The 14,787-nt window shown below is 44.6% G+C and overlaps 1 protein-coding gene across 6 annotated transcripts; it reads left to right on the top strand.

Annotated features, from left to right (window-relative positions):
• The first annotated feature begins 654 nt into the window (after positions 1–654).
• Positions 655–12,816, top strand: CX3CR1 (C-X3-C motif chemokine receptor 1). Of its 6 annotated transcripts, XM_048300092.1 has the most exons (6): positions 655–1,003; positions 2,355–2,426; positions 7,474–7,586; positions 9,164–9,241; positions 11,166–11,207; positions 11,322–12,816. In XM_048300092.1, exons 5-6 carry the CDS (start codon positions 11,180–11,182, stop codon positions 12,239–12,241), a joined length of 948 nt encoding a protein of 315 aa, XP_048156049.1. In that variant the 5' UTR covers positions 655–1,003; positions 2,355–2,426; positions 7,474–7,586; positions 9,164–9,241; positions 11,166–11,179; the 3' UTR covers positions 12,242–12,816. The 6 variants fall into 6 exon arrangements, with proteins under 6 accessions (XP_048156049.1, XP_048156060.1, XP_048156072.1 ...); XM_048300103.1 differs by lacking the exon at positions 9,164–9,241; XM_048300070.1 differs by having other exon boundaries at positions 658–1,003; positions 11,166–12,816.
• The last annotated feature ends 1,971 nt before the right edge of the window (positions 12,817–14,787 follow it).

Here is a 14,787-nt window from a genome sequence, read left to right on the forward strand (position 1 = left end):
GGAGGCACAGTATATGTATAGGTAGAGGCAGGAGTTTATTGTGAGTGCAATGGCGTTCTCAAGGCTCCAACTGTTATCAGTTTAGATCTGCTGGGTGCAGAAAAACAGGAACACTATTGCAGTTTCAATTTTTGCACACACATAGTTTCTGGTGTTATGCTCACCCTTTCCCTGCTCCTTTGGGTCCTAAGGCTGGTGGTTTCACCTGGTTGGTTGTGGTGAAGTGAGGTGTCAGAGAAAGCTGTCAGCATCTCCAGTCCTTCCCTGGGATGAATGCAATGTTCACCCTGGTTTTCCATCTGTCTTTTTGTAGGATCTGCTTTGGATCCTTTTTATATGTTTTCCAACATGCTTCTATAGCTTCTTCTCTCTTCTCTGGTCTATACACAGCCTACTATAGGTGGTGCCCTTTATGTATGTTAGATATAGATTTTGGTCTCTCTGTTACCACTAAACCCAGTTTTGCCAGCTCCAGATCTGCATCTTTTAGCTGACCATCAGTGAGTTGTGTACAGCTGTGGGGCTCCCCAGTGCCAGCCTGTGCCCCATCCTCTGCCATCCCATACCTGTACTCCTCTGTGCTGCTTCCTGCGTCCCCCCTGCTCAAGGTCCCTGCTATTGTGCCAAACTTGTATTTCTACACACCATACTGTGTCTGAGTGAAAAATGTCTCATTCTGCATAGAATGGGAGGAACTGAGGGGGTGACAGCTTTGACATGCTGAGTATGAAGCACGTCAGGCATTTCTGTCTTCCGTGCAAGTCCTGTCCTCTGTAAGCCCTTCTGTCCCTCTGAGTGGCTGCCTCCTACTTCAAAATTTCACAAGCAAGCCAGCAGAACCCAAGCACAGCACATCAATACTATCTCAGCCCCAAAGAAGCTCAGCCCAGGAAGCCAACACGTTCACATAGGCATGAGGATTAGAGAAGAGGAAACATACATTTAAATCCAAACAGGCTCAGCTTGAGGGAAACATTGGTTTTCAATGCAGTTATGAATTAAGGTAAGAGACAATTATATTTTCCCTCTAATTTGACAGAGCAAGACGAACGAAATGGTGTCTTATGAACTTAAAGAAATTCTTCACTGCTTACTGCTTGAAATCTAAATTATATATAATTTGAAATATATAATTATATCTAAATGATATGTAATAATATAAATTATATATAATATATATATTATAATATATAATATACTTAATATATATAATGATAAATATAATATATAATTGTGGGTACTGTTTACAAATTGTGAAAGTAGAAAGGGAAGCATTTTTTGCTAATAAAGTGAACCAGGACAGATAAATTTTACTCGGTCACTAATTATTTGTGGCATCTTGTGGTAAGAGGAATATTCACCATGGATAGAAATGCTCAAGGTTAGCAGATGCTGATATATGACTAGTGTGCAACATTAACCCAGAAGGACAGACCAAGAAGATACAGCCCTTCTACTTCATTAGAAGTTTTTTGTTCAATGTCTGCAGGGATTTCACAACTCACCGGCATTGCTTGCTTCTAGTTTTGGTCAGTGAACCAACATCCAAAACATCACTGACACTGAAAGACAGCCCAAAAAGCAGAAAATCTGGTAGAGCCAATAGAAAGCATGTGATACAGACAGATCAGCAAGAGAGCAATGGAAATTACAGACGTTTGAAAAGCCTTACATTTCTGTATAACATACCTGATTTTTCTGTGACTCACCTTTCCACAGGAAAGATGTTATATAAAGATGTATGCCGGTTTGGGTGAGACATTTGGATAACTCAGTGGTGGCCACCCACTCAGTACTTGTGTGATATAAACACAGATCCAGAACAGTGGTTCCCAAAATCTGGTCTGTCGGGGCAAGCCCTGTGTGCAGGCAGTGCAGCCAGAGGCAGTGAACTGGATGACAGGATAAAAGACAGCAACTGTGATGAATTTAAAGGGTTTGGGCAGTGCAGAAAAAGTCCAAAAGGGAGAAGAAAAGGCTAAAATTTGACAAGAAACAACACATAGTACATTGAGAATAAATCCCATAGAAAACCTGATCTTCCCGGGAAGGAGCTGGCAACTCCAGAAGTTAAATCTCATCCATACACAGTCAGAAAGGGGTAATGTGCTCTGCTCTCTGAAACAATGGAGAAGATGACTTAAAAGAGCTCCCACTGATAGAGAGCCCTCTCAGATTTCTCAGAGATGCTGAGGCAATATGAAATTATTAATCACAAAAAGGGGTTTGAGGCAGGAAGCAAATAGATGCCACAATAAAGGCAGTGAGGGGACAGAGCCCATAGTAACCATAAACAAGTACAAACAGTGCTCTTAGCTACAAATAATCATCTGTTTTTACTGTCCCTTCAACAGAAAATACAAAAGAAATTGGAATGCTGCTTCAGAAGGGAAGGCCTGGGAAAAAAAAATACTGAGGAAGAGCAGGTAAGAAAAACACTGGCAAAATGGTCAGCTAGGCATAAAAAAAAAAAAAGATACAGAGTTCCTGAGAAACTGTGCAAGCAGAAAGGGTAATTAGGGGAACTGACAGGCTAGATAAAATACCTGTGAAATAAAAAAACCTGATCCTGGCAGTCACCATCCAGTCACCATCATCAGATGACAACCTCAAACACCCTATTCCCTGTGGGCAGCTCTTGGGAGGGCCCCTGCTCCCTCCCTCAGCTCTGCCACTGCTTCCCCAGTAGCTGAGTTAAAGTGCTCCCCAGCCTCTGCAAGGACCAAAATAAATACTGCTCTGCAACAATACTCACCATTTACCTAATTTCCCACCCCCTGGCTGGTCCTGGGAGCAGGACACTGCTGGGAAACCATCTCAGGCTGCAGAAGCTCTGCAGAGCTCCCTTACTTCTGGTCATAGGATCAGGACCACTCTGAGAGACATGGATGCAAATTTTAGAATCATTTCAGTGATTTTTGAACCTCAGTTTTAAGATGCAGGGGAGATGTGGGAGTCCGAGTCATACTGTCAGGTCATCTTTCCTAAAGGCATTAAGTAATTTCTGAAACAGATTCATGTGCTCAAGAGACTTGGTCATGCCCTGAAACCTGAACCTATTCCCTGCTCCATTAAGCGTGCAGGCACCAAGGCTCCTGCATGTCCACCCTGTCTGCTTCAGAGGGGCTTTGTCCTCCCCAGTGCCAAGGGAAGGAGCTGAAACCATGAAACCTTCAGCTTTTGCTATAAATACACCAGCAACCACAGCAGTGAGCTGCCCGGGGTTTGGCAGGGCTTTCCGTGGCCCCAGCAAACCACACACGGCTGGGATGCAGCTGTCCCTTCCAACTGGCTCACAGCAAGTCTTCTTGGTGGGGCAGCAAAACCAGCACGTGGAGGGATGCTGCTGGGGGCAGGATGTGCCCAGGCCATCTGAGTTCAGTCCCCTGTGCCTGCTTTGCAATGATGGTAGCACAAACAGCCTGACTGAGGCCACCAGCCTGGCCAGTGCACTGAGGGGCCAAGGGCGAGGTCTTGTTCAAAATAACACCTCTGTTGTTGCTCTGAAAGATGGGTGATGAAGCCCCTGACATTGGCAGAGACAGCTGGAAGTCCGTGTTTTTGTGTTTTCTTTATGAATCGTGACTACACCTAATTTTGATGCGATGGGCTAATAGAAATCTTGCGCTCTGATTACTTGCTGTGCTGCAGTTGCCTCCAGGTGAGCATGAAGCATCACTGAGAAAGCACTTTCCAAAGCTATAATGCCCTAGGCAAAGGCGAGAGAGACCCTAGGGATTTTGGACTCTAAATTCTCTCCTCCTGCCTTCCAGGATCAAAGTCTGATCTTTTCAAATGTATTTTTTCACCAAAAACTATTGGTTTAAATTTGTAGATTTACATGCTTCTCGTCTTCAGCTAGTGGTGTCTGCTTCTAATTTAGTTGGTAATATTGGTGTAAAAACTGTAGAATTGGATCAGGGAAGTGGCATTTTTTAATATCTTTGACCTAAATACTGTTGTAAAGGGATCAAAAGCCTCGGCAAGATTCAGTCTTGTCTTTATCAGCAGTGATTTTATCGGCTTCCATTTATGAGTCGTTTACTTAAAACACCCTAAGTGGCCTAATCCTTTGAAGCCTCAGCATCATATTTCTGCACCTTCAACTTCACCTTGAATTGGAAAATTCAATAATGAAGCATCCCAGAGAACTACCTGCTTTTAAAAAACTTATCCTCACATTACTGGGGGAAGCCTCCATAAATTAAATCACGCAAATTGAAAAGCAATCATTGGGTTTGCAGAATTCTGATGGGCCACAGAAATAGTCCAGTTGATCTGAGAATAAATGACAGAAGGAAGAAACACCAAGGAAAGGAATTTCCTCACCTTAAAGTCATTGAGGAAGAACTGGAGGGGCAGGGAGCATGCGGGATTTCACCACACTCACACAGAAGCTAGAGAGGATTAAAAAAAGAACTGGTTAGGTGGGAAAACACACAGGATTCAACAGGGGGGCTGTTTGGTGACATCTCCAAACTGTGATGCTTCCTTTCCACAGCCATCATTATGGCCTCAGTGCTAGCAGCTACTCCATACTCTTCACAGGAGACTGCTTCCTTCCAGGGGTCACATCCCAGGATTTGAGCTAGCTAGTGTGGGGGAGAGGGCAGTTTAGCTTTTTCTGTCATTTATTACTGAAGAGAGTCATGGTTGTTGAGAGAAGTGCCCCAACCCGGTCTGCCTCCCTGCCTATCAAGGGCTGTAGGGTCTAACCTAGCACCCTCCAGCTGAGATTCTCCACTATGTCTGGCCTAAATCCATTTCCCAGACCAATACCTTCTCTCAAAGTGAGACCCTCAGACATGCAAAAATGTCCTTTTCCTACCTGAAATCTGTTCCAGTCATTAGGCTTTCATTGTTAAAAATGTTCATCTTACTCCTGTCTTGCATGTTTCTAGTTTGAATTTCCCTGCATCACTGTAACAGACAGCTAATCCCACTCAAATAATTAGCAAGATTATTAACACAAGAAAAAGTGAAATCAAGTGTTACAAATTATGTCTACAGCCCCTGTATCAAGCTCTGCAATGGTAAAGTCATTTGTTCCTTCCCATCTGGCAGCTCTTTTAACATCTGAGGGTTGCATCAGCTTTTCTTGCAGTCAAGTTTCCTTTCAGATACGCCCCCGCTCTTAAGACATGGCCCACATTGTTTAACTCCCAAGTGTGTCATTTTGGTTACATGTGGGTACATTAGAGCCAATGTGAATCACCCAGAAGCCCTAGATTACCCAGATTGTCTGAATCACTCTCCAGTCCTGGAACCCTTTTATCACATGCCCCTGCCAGCTCTCATTGCCAATCTGCTTTCAGAGCAATGATAAAAATACCGAAGAGTTTTTGGCTTTCAACTTGTCATTTCCACAAACATTTTACAAGCAATATTCCTAGTTCGGCAAGGCTTCCTCCACAGACGTCTGTCTTTTGAGATCTGATGTCTAACCAGTCCAAATCCCATTGCAATGCTTCTTTGGCCTTGCTTTGGGCTGGAGACATGTGTTAAACAAATCACTGTAAATCAGAGTTCCAACTCTTCCCACACAGCCCCCTTTTTCAACCTTGCAATCCCATCAGATGCCCAAGCTAAAGCTCCTCTTCTATAAAGCCACACAGATTGGCCTCAGCTGTGCTCTGCCCCTTAACAGTTTAAATTCATTTTGCCTGGGTTAAAGGTCGGCTTAGATCAGCCCTTTCACCTTCCTTCCCATTTTCAAAGGTCGGCATGTAGAGGAGGAACAGGGAGAACATCTTCCCCACTTCAGGACTGAATAAAAGACTGACATTTAAGATTTAAAGTAACTGCATCTGCTGGGATGGGCTTGCTTTTGGCCCTGGCTATCTAACATGATCCCAAGCAACTCCAGAGGCCATTGTCTATGAATGGAACCACCCTGCTCTGAAAAACAAACTAAGTGAATTACACGAACTTGGTGGGCGTAGGACTAGCAACTGGGCCCCATCTCTGGTTAATGTACCACCCATAAGTCTAAGTTTTGGGTGGTGTATCATCTAAACTGTGGGTAGAGGTGTCCACAGCACTGATGATTTTGTGGTTGGAGGTGTCTGTGACACTCCGATGATTGTGTGGTAGATGCTTGGCCAGGCTGTTTAAGTTTTACCCATTGTGCCATCTCCTTCTAGTTCCCACCCAGTTCTGGTTATTTTCTTTAATCTCTTTCTTTTGTGTGTTAGAAGTGCCACCATAGCTACAACATTTCATTTGGAGGTGCCTGAGGTCATCCCTATGCTCTTTCTGAGAAGCACCAGCTGGAAAGAAGCAGATGGGTGTAGCTGCAAATGAAAAAAGCAAGGGCATTTATACTTGGGTAGGGTGATGGCAGCTCAGATCTAAGGGTGCCAAAGGGATATACATGCACCTCTAGGGTTGCACAGGGGTTCCCACAAAGCCTACAGCTTCCCAGGGCCAGGTGATTCATCAGGCCATTCAGTGTGCACTGAAAGCATGTTTTGCCAGCATGAGAAAAGAGTGTAAGCAGTGCTCAGAAATGCTGACTAAGGTGTGAAAACCTTTCTGAGGCTGAAATACGTTTATTAGCATACTGTGCAAATCTGAAGCGTAACCCTCTGGCAGACTGGATTTGGTTGGTTTTTTCACTTCTTTTAATTTGGTAGGAGAGGCATCACAGGGAGGCAAACTGCTTGAAGATCTCCCTCTTTTTGGCAGTAAAGCCTGTAACATGGCACTTGGCTGAAGTGCCAGGGATGACACCTGGAAAGATCAGATGCATAAACAGGATTTCCTTTTGTGTCACCCAGCCTGATGCGAGTGTTGTTTGAAGATTGAAAAGCAACTTCTGTTCTTTAGAGGAGTTTGCAGACTTCTCACAATTTCACTTCCCTGTGTATTACATGGGGTGCACATGGTGGTTTGGGAATAGCTGGGTTGAGAAACAAGGGTCTTGGTCTTGCAGACTATGGTCTTTGAGATAGCTATAAATGTGATTAAGAGCAGAAGTGTTTGTGAAGAGTAGGGTGCAAAATCGATGGGGAAATCCAGAGAGAGAGAAAAGTGGTCAAGCAGTTCCATGAGAAGCAGAAGTGAATCTACTATTTCCTGTAGTCAGCAAGGGAAAATATCTGGTGGAGAAACCTCAAAGCCTTGCAGTCCTACTCCTATGTCCTCTACACTCTTCAGTTCACTCTGTCCCTTAGGTGAACATTTATTGTAAGTATAAAAGAGAAAATTGGATTGAAGCTGACAGTGAGAAGCTGCACTGGACTTTTAGTGGCTGACAGAGAGGCTGGCAGGAAAGGATGGAGGATGGCCAGATCTAAGTTTCTCTCTTTAAGGTGCAATATCATCTCAACACATCCCTATCTAGCATGGGCTGGGTTTTGGGAGCCTTTTGGAGTTTGCAGCCCACCTACTGAGTATCATCAGTTTAAACTGAGCAAAGTGGTGTCAGAGGAGCTAAATATTCTAACAGTACTGGCGGCATTGTCCTTGCAGGATGAGTGGTGGTGGAAGATTATGAGTGTGTGACTGCTGATATATGAAATCCAGGAGCTAGAGAGAGACCAAGCTGCAGACTGCCAGCAGATTCAAAGGCTAGTATCATTTTGGTAAGTGCAGTTCTTGCTTGCCCCTGGACATGCTATACACAATCTTACCCTTCTCGTTGTTGTAGGTACCACAGACTCCTCAAGCACCCATCTGAGGGTAAAGGAAATAATTTGTTACTGTAGAAATAAATGATCCTCATCAGTGAGCTAGAGGAGGTTACCTGACTGAAATGGCATTTCAGGAAATATCCCAGCACAAGCAATGTTTCTCTTTACTTCACTAAGTCCAGGAGTTTCTCCTACACACCTGTGTAGATGTTCTCCAGTGAAGAAGGTGGCCATTCCCATGCCCAGCTCTCTCTCCAGGCAATGCCAGTGCTGAAATCTGTGCAGGGGTCTGCCAGATCTGAGGGCTAAGCCCTGGTGGGAGCTGCATTTCCTCACATATGTGATATCCTCTCTGTCCAATAGAGCACAGTGACTTCTACAGACACATATGGAAATTCTCCAGATGGACAAGCTGCCTTTCTAGATACTCATTAAGGGAGCAAACATGTTAAAAACCAGCATAGCAAGAGGTTCTTAGAGAGGAGAGTGAAGCAATGTGCATTCCCTCTCTGCAGAGCAGAGATTTCACACAGCCCAGACAGTCAAGGCAAGCACCACCGAACAGCCCTCTCTGGATGACAGCACAATTAGCAAAGCTGTTAAGGGGATAAGAGCAGGCTTCGATCAATTTTTCCCCTCTGTCTGATGAGACTTCTGGCTGTCACACCAGGAATGACATGTATGAAACAGGAGCTTCCACGGCTGAGAAGAAGCTGGGACACTTTGCAGAAACAGCATGACCTCTGTCTGGCATTGCCACGGAGTCACAAGGATAGGACAGGACTTCTGGAGGTCTCTTGTTCTAACCCATGCACCGAGCAGGGCCAGCTGAGTTTCAAGCATCTCCAGGGATTAGAACTCACAACCCCCCTGGAGCCCTGTCCTGGTGTTTGAGCATCATCATGGCAAAAATTTGTTTTCAGTACATTAAGCAGTGATTTCCCACAGCTATTGTTAATTATTCCCCTGAGGAAAGTTGTCTACTTCACCTTTACACCTTCTCCCTAAATCTCTCTTGAGACATCTCTTGTTGAGGCTGACCAAACCCAGTGTCTTCTCACAGACCAGGTGTTCCTGCTCCAGTCAGTCACTCTTGTAGCCCTCAGCTACCTCTGCATGAGTGAAGAAGCAGCTGTGGAGCACATGAGCCTGCAGAGAAAGGCTGAGGCTCTGGCGCTGCACAGATGGATGCAGTAACAGAGAGGCAAAGGAGCTGGGGAGCTGACAGTGACACATATTCGGCACAAGAGACTTGGTGTGCCCTGGCGCTTCTGCTGCATACATTTAGTTTCAGAAAGGAAGAAAGAAATCAGGATGGGAAGGCAGAAAATGATGGGTTATTGAGGTTATGTATGATGTCTCCTGCTCATATATGTATCACTCAACACGGCAGATAAAGAGATGGCAACTCTTTATCTCGCCAGTAGAAAATTAGTAGAAAATAAGTATCTTGTTTGCAATTGCTGTCAGCTTCTGCCCCAGCACCTCAGCTTTTCCTGTTTGTGTCCCTTTAACTCTGCCGGGGTCAGATCCCTCGTCTCCAGAGGCTGGAGAATTGAACTGGGCTGACGGGGCTGGACGGACTGAAGGCGGACTCGGCTCCCAAGGCAAGTGGACAGATACCGCAAGAGCTGCTCTGCCCATGGGTGTGGCTGCCTGCTGCAAACAGCTTTCCCCACACGGTGCCCATGCCTCAGAGCTACCAGTGCTGAGGCAGCCCTTTCTAGCACACTTTTCCTGCGCAAACCACAAACATATTTTCTGGTCTGAGAGCACTTCTCATCAGGGTTTGAATTTTCAGAATAAAAAGTTATTTTAAAATTAAGAGCATACATTTCAAACTAGCACAAAAAAATAACCCTCTTTAAGATATTGCTACAAAATAAGAGGCCAGAGCTTCACAGCCAACACCACAAACAATACTCTGGCAATGAAGCATTAGGAGAAAATGTTGCTATGGTCACAATAGCAAGATTGTTGTAGTTACCACCGTGTCACAGGAAACTGTCTCACACTTGAGGACATCTTTATTTCATGTTTAATCTTGCATGGCTTATTTTAAACAGAAGGTATAAAAACTATTGCTGTTGGTGAAATGTGGACCTGCAGGCTGGGATTCCAATCACTTAGCTCTAAGTGTCAGGAGTCAGGGTAGCTATACACCATCAGCGCCTACCACTGAGCAGTGTGTCCATGCTTGCCTTATATTTGGAAAAAGAAGTTTCATCAGTGTGGTCAGCAGTCTGCAAAGCAGTCTGTCTTGTCTGAAAGCAGATTTGGCCTGACCTGCATTGGATGAGATGCACTGCTGTTTGTTGGCTGTACTGACTACACCACCCACTAACAGGAGATGTGAACATCTCAGAGACAGCCTATGGTCACTGAACTGAGTCACTTCTGTACAGGCAGCAGGGGATTCCTGTAAGAAGACGGTGACACTGTGACAGTGATAACTGCCAAGGGGTAGTTACTAGTTGCAGTTTTGTTAGCACTGACCTTTTCTTTCAGTCTCACCTTTAACAGGCTGGTTTGGCCGTGTTATCATCTCCCTGGGCTTCTGCACAGTGTATCACACTCAATTTCTTTCATCTCCTCCAGCAAGAGCAAGCAATGGATACTTACAAGCTCTTTATCCAGCCAGGGAGCAGACTGAATACAGCAACACCTGCACTCCTATAAGATTTTTGATTCCTTGCAAACAGAAATCTTTGCGGAGACTTGAACACTACATCCCAAAGGAGAGCAGATGAATTGACAGGTGCTCTGAGGTTTTGGGTGTGCAGACCAGTGAGGGCAGAGGTCACAAACCTGCACCCCATACTCTCTTTGGATTCAGTCGAGGTGTATTCCTGGCTCCAGCCTCACAGCCAAAGCAGGAGCAGTCACGAGATGCTTTGTTGCTTGAGGAAAAGGGCCAATATAGTTTCTCTTCTTTTGATCATAGGAAGATTTTTAGAAAAGCCTCATCGAAGATACGCTCACTGCCAGCAGTGTCCCAGTGCAGACTTGCTCCTCTCATGTCAGCAAGCATCAGCTCAGGCCTGGCCAAACTGGGCGTCTTGCCACCCTTCCAGCCCAGGGTTAGCGTGTGGGGGAGATGCGGCTGTTGGTGTTGACAGGCACTGAATCTGTTCAACAGTTACTTGTGAAGTATCGTTTCCTGCCGAACACTGCCCCACAGGCTGGCAGAGCGTCTGCATTGCTCATGGTGCATGTACCACCTGCACAGATCTCAGCTTGCTGCTGCTCCTGCTGCACTGCAGTAAACAGGGGCTTATGTGACAGCCCTTGAAATTCTCATTAATTTTTTTCTTATCCTAAAGAGTTAATTTTCAATGAAGTACACGTGACAGCAGAGTCTGGGCTTTTGTCATAACGTAACTACCATCACCTCCACTGTAATACAACCCTCACTCAAATAAATAGTGACAAAATCCCAAAGCATGCTTGGTGCAGTCCCTCAGTATTTTACCACAGCACACATAAGATCACTCTAATGTTTTATTTTTACTCTTTCCATTTTGCCTCTAGCCAGCAAATTCATCATGACGGAAGCATATGCAGAAACAACAGGTGAATACGCTTACGATGAATACGCTTTCTCCTGCAATAAAATCGACATCCAAGAGTTTGGGAGAATATTTCTGCCAATATTTTACATTGTGGTTTTTGCTCTTGGCCTCACAGGGAATCTAATGGTGGTTTTTGCCATAGTGAAAGGCAATCAAAAAAGCATCACTGACATCTATCTCCTGAACTTGGCCGTCTCTGACCTTCTCTTTGTGATCTCCCTCCCATTCTGGGCGTCCAACACGGTCCGTGGATGGACCCTTGGGACTATTGCATGTAAAGCTGTTTCCTCTCTGTACTACATCGGTTTCTTTGGGGGCATGTTCTTTATCACTGTTATCAGTGTTGACAGGTACTTGGCCATCGTCCGGGCAACTTATTCTCTGAAATCCAGAACAATAAAACATGGCTTCCTTGTAGCCTGCGGAGTGTGGGCAGTAGTGTTTTTAGTGTCAGTGCCACATTTTGTGTTCTCTCAGCTCGTAGAAAATGACTGCATTGCTGTCATCCCACAGAAGCTGGAGAACATCTGGCCAGTGTTCTGCAATATGGAGCTGAACATTATTGGCTTTTTCATCCCAGTCTGTATCATATTCTATTGCTACTGTGGGATCATCAAAACCCTCCTGTCCTGCAAAAATCAGAAAAAAGCACGAGCCATAAAACTGATCTTGGTTGTGGTGATGGTGTTTTTTCTGTTTTGGTCCCCCTACCATGTACTGATTTTTCTAGATACTTTATATCACTATGATTTATTCACAAATTGCAACCAAATTAAGTCACTGGACTATGCAATGCACCTGACTGAAACCATTGCATTCAGTCACTGTTGTCTCAATCCTCTTATCTATGCCTTTGCTGGGGAAAAATTCAGGAAATATCTTTATCAAGTCTGCTTGAAGTACTGTCCATTCCTGTGTTTCTGTGGGCCCTGCAGTCGCTACCAGGTCACCCATTCAGTTAGTTATGCAGAAAGTGTGGTGAACAGCAACATAACCCTGAACACCAGCGACCAGGATGGTTCTGTCTTCGTCTAAAAGGCTCTGGGAAGGAGAAATGTATCAATATGTGTGTCCTGCAGGGATAGCAACTGCTGAGGGGTTGCCATTATCCGTATGAAGAGCCTTAATGGTTGCACTGAATTACTGACATGCCTCTTGCTAAGCATTAAATATTCTAAAACAGTAAAGATTTTAAAAACATAAGCAGTACAATATGTCAGTGTTGAACATGGAATTGGATCAAGAGTAAGGAAGAGGGAAAGTAGAAAAGGAGTGCTCCGTGCCTAGAAAAGGAGGTGGAGAAGAATTTAAGGATAGGGAAGCTTTTGAACAGTTCCACCACTGCAACTTGTGCATGTGTCAGTGTACGTGCATGTGATACTGATGTACATAGACCTAAACTCATTTTTAAGGGAGGAGAAATCTCTTTAATGAATGGTGACTGACTTTTAGGAAAGGGGAATATTTTTGATAGTAAAGGGGTGTATTTTTGATGCTATATATCCATAAGGAAGTAATTTTGTGGTTATTGACTGCAACAAATGTTTTAACTGCGCATTCATATGTCATAAAGTCCCACTGTTTAACAATAAAAAGGAGTTCTTTCTGAACATGTGTTTAGTGTCACCAGTGCACCCTGTGTTTACAGCATGCAATAAATCAGAGCAAGGATCTCTAATCTATCTTCAAGGATTAGAGATATGCCAGTGGGTGTATCTCCCGATTTCCATGGGCTTGGCCTCAGCCAAATGCCAGAGCTCGGTGGAGTCCTTCACTCAGCACATCCCCGAGGGCTCTGACCAGTGGACATCAGCACCCTCTGGAACAAGGGGAGTTAGAAGTATGGGTATCCCTGTGCTTGGTCCAAGCATAGCACGATCAAGCTGAGCATGGTCTGTGCCTCACCCCCATGCCCTGCTTGCTATATGTTGTAAATCCCAGCCGTGTCTACACTGTCACAGACAACAGCTTTGGGGACACAATGACCACTTGCCCCTGCTGGTTACCACAGCCTTCCTCAAGCTTTGGGGCTTCTCCCACCACAGCTGATTTCCCCAGGGAAAACTTCGGCTGTACCCAGACTTAAAGCATCCCAGAGGACGCATTTCCCACGTGCACTTCACAGCCTCCAAATATCCTTTTTACTCGTGCAGTAACAATGCACTGGGGGAGAAAAATGTCCATCAGACAACTGAGTCCTTTACCTGGGCATCCCTGTCATCATCTACTGTAAAAACAAAGGAGAATTTGTTGGCACTGTGGACTAGAGTTAGGTGAAGGGAAAAAGGACTGTTGCCAATAATGAAGCTGAGATCACCTTACAAGAAAAATCAAGGATCAATCTTACAAAATAAGTCCATGAGAGTGCAACCCTATTTCTATACACTGAAGAAACTGATAATATCTCAAATCAAAGTAACTCTCTCACTTCTGAACTAACACAACAAAGTTGTTTCAGAGTGTCAGGGGGAGGAGTAAGGCCTTTCCTTGTGGACCCTAGTACCATCTTGTTTCTAAAAAACGTGGAGGAGAGTGTGTCCATTAAGCAATTTTCCAATGGCAATAATTACACAAACATTCCATTTTTTGCTACTGAACACTCATCACCCTCTACACTAAAAAAAATACCAACCAAACCCCCTTTTCATAAAACGCTTTGTATTTGGTGGAAATATATTCTCTATGTTAATTTTGTAATTTTCAGCTATAAGTGGACTTCCACACTCCAGACTTGCTAAGTGTAGCACGAGTGTCACTTGAAATTAAATTATTTTTTAAAATTCAGTCTGCCTAATCAAGTGGCAACTTTGTTTGTCCCTACCCCCAAGAAAGTGGTATTTTAAGAAGTGGTATTTTTGCAATGTTTTTTTAAAGAAATGTCAAGATGTGCAGACACAAAGAGGAAGGTTCTGAGACTAAACAAGAAGTTATCTGCATGAAGTCAGCCTGAAGATGGTGGATTGCCAAACTGAGCAAGGCAATTGCGCTTGGTTTATTTAACTTCCCTTAGATTTTCCAGACAATGGTGAGTTACTGAGTGGGAAGAGTAAAAAGCTCCTTTAAATATGATCCATGTGCTGTCTTCAGAATGAAAGGTGGAAACTCAGAGCCTTATGCCCGCTCTCTAGGAACGAGGAGCCTTTTGCTGCTTCTCCCCAGGGGTTCCCCAGCAATCCTACCCGCCACAGGACAGTGCATCCCTCTCCTTCCAGGTGCATCTCCCTCTGGCAGGGCAGACTTGCTACTGTGAGTCAGACTGCCTCGACAGCCCTGGGTCCCCTACAAGCTGCAAAAATCCTTCACTTCCAAGCTGTCTTGGGGTGACTTTATGATGTGTATCCCATATCGCTGCCTATGCCCAGAAATTAATTATTGGCCTTTCTATGCCTCTAAACTGAGCCTGAGAGGGGGAAGAAAAAAACTGAGCAAACCTTTCTCAAAGCAGTTTGCAGCTTGTTCAAGGTCACATAAAGATAGCAGGTTTTTTTTTCCCCAGCTGGGGCAGGGGAGCGAGGAACCACCCGGCTTGCGGCTTTCCAGTCAGCTTTTGGCCAGTTTTTCCAGTTCCTTGTTCTCCAGAG

The sequence above is a fragment of the Corvus hawaiiensis genome, chromosome 1 (genome assembly GCF_020740725.1).
Source record: "Corvus hawaiiensis isolate bCorHaw1 chromosome 1, bCorHaw1.pri.cur, whole genome shotgun sequence".
NCBI lineage: Eukaryota > Metazoa > Chordata > Aves > Passeriformes > Corvidae > Corvus > Corvus hawaiiensis.